Source organism: Rissa tridactyla, unplaced genomic scaffold (genome assembly GCF_028500815.1).
Source record: "Rissa tridactyla isolate bRisTri1 unplaced genomic scaffold, bRisTri1.patW.cur.20221130 scaffold_29, whole genome shotgun sequence".
NCBI classification, from domain to species: domain Eukaryota; kingdom Metazoa; phylum Chordata; class Aves; order Charadriiformes; family Laridae; genus Rissa; species Rissa tridactyla.
Window position 1 is genome coordinate 1,385,374 of NW_026529507.1, and position 12,301 is coordinate 1,397,674.

Here is a 12,301-nt window from a genome sequence, read left to right on the forward strand (position 1 = left end):
TTGATTGCACATATATAATCCTTTAGACATAAACCGTTAACCAAGGCTGGGACTAGCATTGGATCCAGCCTCAGGCAGACTCCTCTCCGAGAAGGAGTTTAGAAAGCAAGTTGAGCCTCATGACTCAACGGGAGGGTCTCCCTGACAGCTTGTCCGACCCTGTCCTCTATGCAATAAAGAATCAAGTGTACCTTGTCATCACATCCCATAAAACACTGTCGCGTTCACTACTAATTTTGTTAAATCACTGTTTGTATATTAATAAATATTTCACTCTTCACGCCCAGGCATCTTAGCTTTGTTGGACGCCCTACCAGTGAGCCCAGAAACCTCAACCCATGGAAGAGAAATCCCAAGACATTTCACTGCTCAGAAAGTAAAAGCTGGAAGAAGCCTTGGGACCATTAGTGTGGATGTCCCACCACCTATGTTAGAGTCCAGAAAGTTTCCAAGATGAAGAGACCACACAGGCTCCAAACACAGCCACAAGCCTCATTTTGGCCTACAAAGGTATTCAGAAGGAAATGACTTCACAAACACAGACCCCAGTCATGAGCCTGCTGCTGGATAATCATGTGCCCAAGCAGCAGTGATCCCACAAGCGACCTCTAGCTGCTGGTGTGTTCCATACATGCTGGCGTGTCCCATACTGTGTCTTGCATTCATACGCATGCTGCTGCCATGTCCCATACTTGGGGCCTCACAAGAACCAAGCCTGGTCTTCAACCTGCTGGCCTAAGGGGTGCTCTGGAACACAGGGCTTCAAACACCCACGAGCTTGCTCATGGTCTCTCAGGTCCTCAGGCAGCAGCAGCCTCACAACTGGCATTCAGGCCATTTGCCTGCTGCGGGGCTATCAAGGACTCAGGCAGAAGTGACCTCCAAATCAATATCTGCCTGCTTCTGGCCTATCAGAGATTGTGGCAGCACTGACCTCATAACCAACATCCACACCACGTGCCTGCTGCTGGCCTGTCAGGTACTCATGGAGAAATGACCTCGTAGGCACCGAACCCAGCCTTGAGCCGGGGGTTGGCCTGCCGCCAGGTTCCTGCCGTTATAGCAGCGGTGACCTCACAATCAACACGCCAGGCCTTGGCCTGCTGCTGGCCTGTTGGGTTCTCAGGCAGAAGGGACCTCACAAGCATCTACCCTAGATGTTGCTGGACTGCCATGTCCTCACAGAATCATGTAGATTGAAAGGGATCTTTGGAGATCGTCTAGTTCATTCCTGCTGCCCTAGAGGGAGTCAGCCAGAGCAGGTCACTTAAGAAGATGTCCAGGTTGGTTTTTAGTATCTCCACGACAGGACACTCCACAGCCTCTCAGGGCAGCCCGTGCCAGGGTTCTTGATGCCAAAACCTGTTTTCTTGAGTTCAGTTGGAATTTCTTAGTTTTGAGGATTGGGGCTTAGCGCATAAGCCCTGTCTGGGGACGATGAGGGACATGGGCTTCTTCAACCTGGTGAACCTCCTCCAGCGAGGGTCACCAACCAAAAGGAATAACCTCACTCCAAGTATGGGAGAGAGATGGATGGGATATGACAGATATAAACACATGGAAGGATTAGGCTGAAGAGATTATCAGCCTGCCGAAAGACCAGGGCATTCTTCCAACTGCCTGAAGCTCAAAGCAGCACCTGGGGAGTTTAGAGGGATGTGACTGAGCGAGGAGTAAGGGGATGGGAAACTGGAGAGCAATGGGAAGGCGGGCCCTGATGCCCCATTAACGGTCCAATGGCCCCACCGTGCTGGAACCGCATGGGACAGGTGTGCTCAAGGGTGGGGAGACATCTCCCTGGCAAAGTACCCCGGCAGCCCTCAGGGCTCTGTCCCCCTCAGCCCTCCTGTTTTGGTGGCCTCCCCCAGTGCCTGGGCCACAGATGGTCTGTGTCCCCTCAGTGCCAGCCCCTCTCCCCAGGCCAGCACAAGAGTCCTGCTCCAGGCACAGAGCAGCCTGCCCAGAGTGGGGGCCTGCAGGAAGAGGTTTGTCCTTCCCATGGATTCCTCCCTGCAGGCACAGAAATGCTCCCTTGCTCTTCTCCCTGGTCACCCTTTCTCCCCAGAAAGCCTTTCCCCAGGTGAGTGTGTCCAGGCTGGCCTGGCTGGACATTCCTGGTTCCCACCCCATGCTTCCTGCAGGGACCTGAGCTGGCGGTGCTGCTCTGCAGAGGGAGGGGGCTGTGGTGCCCTGGGGCCATGGGGTGACCCTGCACTCGCCATGCTGGTCAAGGTGGGGAGCAGCCCCAGCCAGAAAGGGATCACTGCTGCTGAGTCCCCTTCCATCTTCCCTGATTGCTCAGTAGACAAGGACAGGGCTTGGCAGGACAATGGGGTGTCTTTAGTGTCACAAAGGGCAGGGAAGGGCTGCCCTAGATCGGTCCCACAGGGTCTCCAGGACAGTGGGCTGAACCATTGTCTAGTCTTTTGTCCCTTTGGCCTGCTGGCTCCTGGCATTGCAGGGGCCTTGTTAGCCCATGGGCTCTTTAGGTTCACCTTTCCTTCAAGGACACTCCACCTTGGATGGTCACTCATTTGATGAGGTGCCACTCACTGCTCACCCAGACTCACATACTTTTCCGGGAGATCCCATGAGCTCTCCTGGCAACTCCAAGTTCCTCTCCAGGATAGCGGTGGCCATCACCCATACCACAAGCGGGACAGTACCAGAAAGAATAATCGAAGGCCATGTGCACTCTGCTTGGACATGTGCCACCAAGAAGGGAGCTCTCTTCGTCCAGCCCTTGGTCCCTAACAGATCCCCCTGCAACTCTGACCCTGTCCCCCTGAGTCTGTGGAGAACCCCAGAACACCATGAGGACTTTTCATGGAACAGTTCCTTGGGTGTGCTCCTGATACCAGCTTTGGGAGAGGCATCCAGCCTTCTGGCCCTGCCTTTCACACCTTTCATCAGTAGATGACAACTCATTGTATGAGGGTGCCACCTGGGCATGAGCCACCTCCTCATGAGATGCTCCAAAATCTATGCCCTCTGGAAAGTCCGTAATCTCTTCAAGGATTCCTGGAGGTTTGGTTTCCCTGGTCGAGCTCACTGTGTGATCAGCACTACCCGCTTAGTCCATGTAGCGTCAGTCGCGTGATGTGTGGAGGGGATATCCAGTGTAGCACAGGCAACTGCTGTGCCAGGAGGAGCCGTGCTTGCCCATCAACAACTTCTGAAGTGGCTCAAACCCCCTCATACGCTGTCAGGATCTCTTTTTCGGTTGGGGTGTTGAGGGCTTCCGATCCTCAATACCCTCATCTCCAAAGCCTAGAGGTTGACCTCAGGTTTCTCCCGATGATTTCTGCCAGAGGCTCCAGGTGAGACCACGTGCCCCAGCTGCACTGTAGAGACCATTACGCACAGCTGGTCCTGTCTGGACAGACCCAAGAGCTACCACACGAGCTATCTCCTGTTTGATCTGCTCAAAGGGTTGCTGTTGCTCAAGGCCGCACTCAGAATAGATCTTCTTTCAGGTTACTCCATAGAGAGGGCTCACAAGCTGATTACAACCTGGAATATGCATTCTCCAGCATCCCACAAGGCCTAAGAAAGCTTGTGCTTCCTTCTTCTTAGCTGGTGGAGACATAGTTGCAATCTTGTTGACCGCATCCATAGGGACATGATGGCATCCATCCTGCCATTTTATTCCCAAGAACTGAATCTTCTCTGCAAGTCCCTTGACCTTGCTTCTTGTATGGCAAAACCAGCTTTCAGAAGAATCTCAATTGCTCTTTTCCCCTTTTCAAACACTTCTGCTTTGTTGCCCCACATGATGAGATCATGGATGTATTGTACATGTTCAGGGCTATCAGGCTCTTCCACTGCAGTTTGGATTACTCCATGGCAAACTGTAGGATAGTCGATTACAGAATCACAGAATGGTAGGGGTTGGAAGGGACCTCTGGAGATCACGTAGTTCAACCCCCCTGCCGGAGCAGGTTCATCTAGAGCACGTTGCACAGGAATGCGTCCAGGCGGGTTTTGAATGTCTCCAGAGAAGGAGAGTCCACCACGTCTCTGGGCAGCCTGTTCCAGTGCTCTGCCACCCTCAAAGTCAAGAAGTTCCTCCTCATGTTTGGATGGAACTTCTTATGTTCAAGTACCTCTTGTCCTGTCACTGGGGGCATTCCAGGTGCATTGGACACCACGTGAAAGCAAACTGTGGCCTGCACCCTGCTGCCAAAGGGATTGAAAAAGAAGAATGCATTGGCAATGTCAGATGTAGCACACCACTTGGCTGCCTTTGGCACCAGTTCATATTGGAACTTCCACCAGAAGGTTCAAGCAAGTCGGGGGGCTAAGGCATCTTCTGTACGAGGGGAACATTATCAGGGCTTTGGAAGAAGGTGGGTGAACTGTTGGAATCTCACAGGCTCTGGCAAATCCCCAAGGGACAGGGGACAGGGCGTAGCTATCTCCATTGATGAAGTGCATCAAAGGTTTTCAGAGCCACCTCCACATTTGATTTTCCACCTATAACCAGTGCTTCTGACTTTCTGCTTCACCGGTCCCCAGGGACAGGAATCTTGTCCGGTCGTTCCCTCCATGGTGTCTCCAGTGATGGGCATCAGTGGGGCCTGGTAACACCCTCACCATCTTGGGGTTTGCTGCTGAGTTTTACTTCTCTAGAGGCTTGCCCAGTGTTTGAGGGTCTACAGGATCTTGGCCGGAGAGGACTCATTTCCATACAAAATGCCATAACCAGCCAAGTCTCTGTGCATAGACTTCCTGGATTCCTCAGTTCTTCTGTGCTTAATTAGAGAGTTCTCAGATGAATACATTTCAATACTAAACAACCATAAGAAAGGATTGCTTCCTTCTTATTTTGTTCTTTATTTTTTCTTCTTACACAATAAATGATGCCAGCAATCTCCAGTTCATGTTGGTCCTGAATTAATGCTAATGGAGCCTCAAGACCCTTTAAGGCAAGACCCTTTATTGCAAACACTCCGTGGACAGGCTTTGTCTCAATCTCACCATGTCTCTCACCTGGCAACCAGGACTTACAGCAGCTTGTTCAAACCTGAGCTTTCTCCACTCCAGTCCGTAGCTGCGTGTTTCCACTCCTTGGCACCGGTTCCCACCTGCTTTACCTTGAAAACGAGCTGACACAGAATGGTGTTTCCTAATGGCCAACAAAGGAAATCAAAGGCAGGCAGAGTTCAATACAGAGAAGACATGCCTCAGCTGTATGTCACGTCCCCATTCCCTGCCCTGAAGTTCACTTTCCATTCTGGATGGCCTTAGACCAATAGAAAACACATTTTCCTGTCAAGCACAGATCCCAGACTGTGTTCCGAGGACATGTTTATTTTAATATATTTCACATCTGTATCTCCTATCTAAAAGAGGCTGGGCGCAATGAAGGTTGGATACGTTGGATAGATCCTGCCTTTATCTCTTTGCAGTCAAGCAATGGTCCCACCTGCTAGCACTTCCCTCCTATCGTCCCTTTTTTGAGATGGCCAAATCTTTATGGGGCGTACAATGGCATAACACCATGGCCCTCCAAGTGCCAAACCGTAACCGGTGTACATGTTCCCTGAGTTCATCCAGGCACCGTCTCCTTCAGGCACCCAGAAATGCAGTGCGAGAGAACATGCTTTGGGACATGTTCCTCATCTAAAGGGAAGCTAAGCAGCCTTTAGCTCCCCACCTCCTTCTCTGGACCCTTTTGAAAGATGCATGCAGCATTTACTTTTTGCCAGATGTCAGGGAGTCCCGCCAGCCTCCAGGACCTTTCCAAGATGATGGAGAGTGGCCTCACTGTGACATTCTCTTACTTTCCAGCACCTCTGGATGTAACCTGTCCATTCCCATGTACTGGTAGTGGTTGAGTTTGCTCCAGTAGATCCTGATTTCATTCCTATCCGCCATTGGCTGTTCTTGTCCAGAGTCTTGCCTCGAGGCACAAAGCCCTGAGAGACCTTGCTGGGGAAGTCTGAGGCAAAAAAGGCATAGAGTGTCTCGGAACTCTCTCTCCCTACTCTAACTCAATACAGCAGTGTCCAACTAATATCTTTGTTTTCTTCTGTAAGAATTCCTGAAGTTGGAAATCTCGTTATGATTCCCCTGAATTTACTTTCAGGTTTCAAACTGAGTTTTGATACAGGCCAATGTTCTTCTTGGAGGATGCTGTCCTTGAAGACCAGCTGTACAGAGCTTTGCGCCACCTTCAATGCTCCTGACCATTGGATCCCCACGAAAACTCCTCAGCGTAGGCCAAAGGCAAAAGGACCTCTGAGGTCCAGCATCTGCAGTCTTCTGTTCTGCTTCCTCACTGCCCTGGAGTGCTGGGACCCCACTACTTCAGGATCACGACAGCCAATCTTCACGTCTCTGACCAGCTCTTCCTGCATTGCAGGTATCACATCAAGGTTGGCATTATTTTTGTTGGCCCATCTGGCAGCTGTGCTAAGACGTTGTCCTAAGACACTCCAGAAACCACCTGGACTGTACATGCTGCTGTGCTCCTCTTTCAGAAGCTGCCAGTATCATGGCAGTCCCCAGCGAGACCCAGGCTCGTACAGCCAGACGCTTCCCTGGGATCCTTCAGAAAGACTATACCCTCTTCCTCATCCTGACTGTGGGTTCCTTATCTCCCACCATGACAGGACACTTCTACTGGCCTCTCACCCTCCCCCACAAAGGCTCACCAAACTCTTCACCTGCCCCAAGGAGTTGCGCCATACATCCAGTTAACGGCTTCACTTTCAGGAAACCCCACTCCTGATCCTTCCAGCCTGTCTCTCCTGAAAAGCCTGTAGCCATCCATTGCAGCACCCCAAGCTGTGTGCCTTGTCCCACCATGCCTTGGCAGTTCCTCTGTCAAAGTCAAAAAGCACAGGCTCTCTCTCAACTTGTCTCTTCCCCTGGCTGGGAGTTTTGGTGCACATCTGGGCTGTGGCACCTCAGGTGTAGCTCCAGGCCAAGCTCGGACGTCTCTTAAAGGAAACCTGGTACCAAGCATTGAAGACCTTCTGTGTGCAAAGGCTTTGCTTCACGGCAGAGACATGGTCAAGTGGACGGCACCTGGAAGCTTAAAGCTGAAATTGGATGTTGATGGTGAGCAAAGCCTGCTGTCTGCAAGAACAGAGAGAAACAGGGCTGGGAAGGGCGGCCCTGGCAAGAAAGAGGGTTTTTGTCAGTGGTGTCTCTGCAGCCCTCAAGGGCCTTTGACAAAGGTGAAGGTGATCTCCATGAATGACAAGGTGCTGCTGACAGGTCCCCCACGAGATTTTTTTGCCTGTTCCTTGACTGTATTATGAAGAGGGCGAGTAAATGTTGGGCAAGAGAAAAAACAGCACTTTGAGTGCAACACATGAGTGGAGACCCTGGTGTGGTGTGTCTTGTGTTCTAAACTGCCTCACATCTACTGCATGGAGAAGGGAGAGACCTTGCCCCACTGCAGTGGCAATCAGTCACTTGTGTTATGAAAATTTGCAAGTGGCCCGTGCTGACCGAGCAGAGAGGCTAGGACACAAAGTACAGAGGTGCACGTGTAAATATTTAGTCATGTGCATGAGGCGTCCGAGCTCAATTGGGGTACCTCAAATGTGGTTAAACACAGGGTTCTTATGCCATTCAAGCATTCAGGTACCTTATTATTTGACTAATGACTAACTAACACACACACGGAGTACCAATTACTAATCACAGTAAAACTGCACAAAGTAGCTATATCTCTGCAGCTCCATCAGCCATCAGACTTCTCGTGGCTTGTCTATTGATCCAGACGTCCCCGGAGTTGGTCTATTGCTAATTACTTGTCTGTGATGCTGGACACTGGGAGAGTTTCAAAGGTGTGTAAGAGGGACGAGGATACTGGCATTATCTCGGTTCTCCAGGGGTATCTTTTATCCTTCATGGACAGCTGAATGATTCTGAGAAGTCCTTATTTTGAGGGCAGGGCTGTTCTTCTGCTCCTTGTGATGAGCTGACCTCCTTTAACTCACTTACCCAAGCATGATAAATCAGTACACAATGGGAGCTAGCTAGCTATATATCTTAAGAAAGTTAATTCATTCTCATACGATAAAGACTGATGGGCATAACAGTTAGGGAGGTAAATTTTGATACCCTTGGATCAGAGGATGTCTGTGGCCAGGTGGGTCCTGCAGAGAGCTTTTTGGTGGTCAAGGATCACCTCTTCGTCATCCAGAATGGTCCATGCCAACATGCAGGAAGTCATGCCAAGGTGGCAGGAGGCTGGCATGCATGAGAAAAGAGCTCTGAGTAACATCAAGCCTGAAGAGGAAGCACAGAGAAGGTGGAAGCTGGCTGCCTTCCAGCCTCCAGGGTTCCGTGGTTCTGTGCTGGAGTTGAACTTTCGGTTTTCCTTTTTCCTCTTTCCCCTTCCCAAGTTCTTTTCTTTAACCATTGTCGTAGATTCCTCTACAAACAGCCCAGCTTCTCTTTCCCCACAGGCCCTACATTTGCTTGCTTTGTGCCCTCTCTACGGGGCACAAAGATGTTTCTAACATAGCTGTCGTGACAATTCCTCTGCTGGACAGTACAAAATTAGGAATGTCTTTAATTCCCTGTAGTGCCCTGCAACTCCTCGTGCTGTTATCTTGTGCTGATGCATCACCACAACCATGGTGAGCTGCCTGCACGCAAACATGAAGAACGAACAAAATGGATCTTCAGTCCAGGGGGACCTTGGGAAATTCTGGGACTCAGCCAGAAGAAACTGCTTAAGTTTTACAAAGAGAAGTGGCCAGTCCTGCATCAGGGGGAAGAAAAACACCGTATTACAGTGCCAGGTGGGATGTGACAGGATGAGCAGTGACCCTGAGGAGAAGGGCCCACGCATTATGAGGGACACCACATGAGCCAGTGGCGCATGCTGACCATGAACGAGGCCAGCTGCACACAGGGATGGATTAGGAGGAGAGGGCTACCCAGACAGCTTGACTTTTCATGCCCTTTCAGTGAGCCGTGGTGTGGCCACACCTGGACGTGTCTGTCCCTCTGTGGGAATTCCTGCTGTAGACAGGTGGGGAGGAACGGGAGAGTGCCCAGAGGAGGTCTGCACATGGCCTCTGCTTGAGGCCCCAGACCCCATCCTTCTGACCTCTGCCATCCCAGCACAACCCCAGGAACATGCTGTCCCTGGAGAAACACCAGCCTCTCCAGACAGCTCCAGATTCCCCTCCCACAGGATGGGTGGCCTTTATGTCATCTGTGTGAAGGGCTGGGGTACGTCCCTCAGTTAAACCCACGATCTTACCTCTCACCAGACACCGACTGGTGACTCCTAAATCCAGTCCAATATCTCTAAAATGTTACAAACGGACAGTCAGCTTTTTATTCCTGGACACATGGAGGAAGAAGACCTTCAGGGGTGAATTTCCTCAGGCATGTTTGGAGAAAGACCCCAGCATTAAAGCACTGCACCAGGGAGATCTTGCTTTGTTAACGGAGACTCTGTGAAAGAGGCCAGCTCTGAGCCACTGTGAAATACATTTTTAGAAGGGAACCAGGTGAAACTAAGACGTAAATGTCTCAGGTGTAGTGACACAAGTGAAACCTTTGTGTAGGAGCATAAAAACCATAAATGACAATATCAACAGCAATGATGAGAAATGTAATCATTAAAAACACAAAGCCAATAACAAAACACACAAAAAAGCAGATGGAATCAAATAGTGCGGGAGTCATTTGTGGAGAGAGGTGGAACATTTCTCCCTCTTGAAAAAAATCCATGAAATCAGATACCTAATGGCCTCCTTGAGCTCCTGGTTCCTCATGCTGTAGATGAGGGGGTTCAGTGCTGGAGGCAACACTGAGTACAGCACAGCCACCACCAGGTCGAGAACTGGGGAGGAGATGGAGGGGGGCTTCAGGTAGGCAAACACGGCGGTGCTGAGAAACAGGGAGACGACGGCCAGGTGAGGGAGGCACGTGGAAAAGGCTTTGTGCCGTCCCTGCTCAGAGGGGATCCTCAGAACGGCCCTGAAGATCTGCACGTAGGACAGCACGATGAACACAAAACAACCAAAGCCTAAACAGGCACTGACCACAAGAAGCCCAACTTCCCTGAGGTAGGAGTGTGAGCAGGAGAGCTTGAGGATCTGGGGGATTTCACAGAAGAACTGGTCCAGGGCATTGCCCTGGCAGGGGGGTAGGGAAAATATATTGGCCGTGTGCAGGAGAGCATAGAGAAACCCACTGCCCCAGGCAGCTGCTGCCATGTGGACACAAGCTCTGCTGCCCAGGAGGGTCCTGTAGTGCAGGGATTTGCAGATGGCAACGTAGCGGTCGTAGGCCATAATGGTGAGAAGACAATACTCTGCTACCATCAGAAAAGGCAAGAGAAAAACCTGTGCAGCACATCCAGCATAGGAGATGGCCCTGGTGTCCGAGAGAGAATTGGCCATGGCTTTGGGTACAGTGGTGGAGATGGAGCCCAGGTCGAGGAGGGCGAGGTTGAAGAGGAAGAAGTACATGGGGGTGTGGAGGCGGTGGTCACAGGCAATGGTGGTGATGATGAGGCCGTTGCCCAGGAGGGCAGCCAGGTAGATGCCCAGGAAGAGCCTGAAGTGCAAGAGCTGCAACTCCCATGTGTCTGCAAATGCCAGGAGGAGGAACTGGGTGATGGAGCTGCTGTTGGACATTTGGTGCCTCTGGGCATGGCTGACCATTGAAAGAGGAGACATTGACAATGAAAGACATTGACAAGTTACAGCTGACTTCTTGAGTCAATCCTAAGCTAGTTCCCCCAACACCCCCTCAGAATTACTTCTCTTTGAGGGAGCTCCACTCATCTTTTTTGTGAGCTCAGGTTTTTGCTGCTGAGTGAGGGCACTTGCTCTGAAGGGGCAGAAATCCTCATCTTTCCCATTGCTCTCAGCCTGACCACTGGTGAGCCCTGAGCAACAAATGGGCTCCCTGTGCCCTAATGCAGAGTCAGGAGAGCCGGTCTGCCCATGAGTGACCTGCTGGTCACCACACAGGTGCCCTCTGCTTACACGTCTCTCTGTTAGAGGATGTTCTCACTAGAAACCTTCTTGAAGAAGAAACGGGAGTTTTCTGAGCTCAGAAGAGTCCAGTTTCAAAGTCCATTTCTCCAAACTCTTCCCTCTCTCCCTGTGCAGCTGAGCAGAGAGTGATGCAGAGGGGTGGCCTGGCTCTCTGCTGCCTGGAGTTGTCCCTGCTGGGAGCTGTTTCTCTGTCTCCAAGTCTCCTCCCTGCCAGTGCTCACAGACCCCATCCCACCCGCTCTGTGCTCAGCTCTGCCCTGCAGGCACCTCCTGGCAGAAGGGCACTGCTCAGAGGCACCTCCCTGTCAGCAGGTCCTAAGGAGTAGTTCAGATAAGCACTGATGCCGCAAGCAAAGGTGATGCCGGTGCTGTCTGTAGGTAGAGGAGTGGGGGAAGGCACTTACGAGGCTTTTGGCAGATCTGCTGATCCCTCAGTGCAACAGGTCAGGAGGCTCAGTCTTAACCTTTAGAGCCCCTTTCTCCTTTCCCTTAGAAGCAAGCTGAGATCACAAATCCTGGAAAGATCTTCAGCTCTAGGATAGGCACTGCCTTGACCATTGCTCTTGAAATGCTGCCTCTGCCAATGTCCTGGTGTGATGTGGAGCTGTGAGCTGCCCTGGCCCATGCAGCACCTTCTCACAAAAGAAGGACCCTGCCCTGGCAGAGGTCACTCCTCTTACCCACAGCTTCTCCCCGCAGTGCCATGGGGAGCTCCCCAGGCAGGCTGAGAGCTGACCCTGGCAGGCGGCAGAGTCCCTGCCCCGGCAAACAGATCCCTGCAGCACAGGGACCCTGCTCTGAGGGACAACCGTGGCCACCCCTGGCTGCACACCCACCTTCACACCCCTGCAGCCGCCCCTGTCCCTGTCATGCCCTGTCCCTCTGATGGTGCAGCAGGGAAGCCCTGCTCTGAGCACGTCCTCCTCCTCTGTAGAAGACAGAGAGCCCACAGGCTGTGGGTTATGCCAGCTTTAGGAGATCCCTTCACGAACTGCAGCTGCATTGCCCTGCACCCAGAGACTTACTGTGTCAAGGACCGCAAAGACTTCTCCCCTCTTGAGCACTCAGCATCCTCCCACTCCTGACTGCCTTTAAACCTTTTTCTGCCTCCCTCCTCTGCCCTCGCTGCCTGCAGGCAGTGCCCTCAGCCCTGCTGCGCTTGGCAGAGGAGCTGCTCCTGGGCAGAGCTGTCTCTCTGCAGCGCTGCCCGCTTGCCATCAGCTCCCTCCATGCCAGGAGCCCAGCCCAGCTCAGACGCAGAGGACCAGCCAAAGGCCTTTTAATGTCAGATTCAAAACCCAAAGTTCCCTGGA

At 51.8% G+C, this 12,301-nt stretch overlaps 1 protein-coding gene across 1 annotated transcript; it reads right to left on the reverse strand.

The window, feature by feature from the left end:
- Positions 1-10,322: 10,322 nt before the first annotated feature.
- LOC128903349 (olfactory receptor 14I1-like) lies at positions 10,323-10,622 on the reverse strand (the record flags this gene model as incomplete). Its single annotated transcript, XM_054187367.1, has 1 exon — positions 10,323-10,622. A coding segment is annotated over exon 1 (300 nt), but the record flags the coding sequence as incomplete, so codon positions are not given.
- Positions 10,623-12,301: the final 1,679 nt, after the last annotated feature.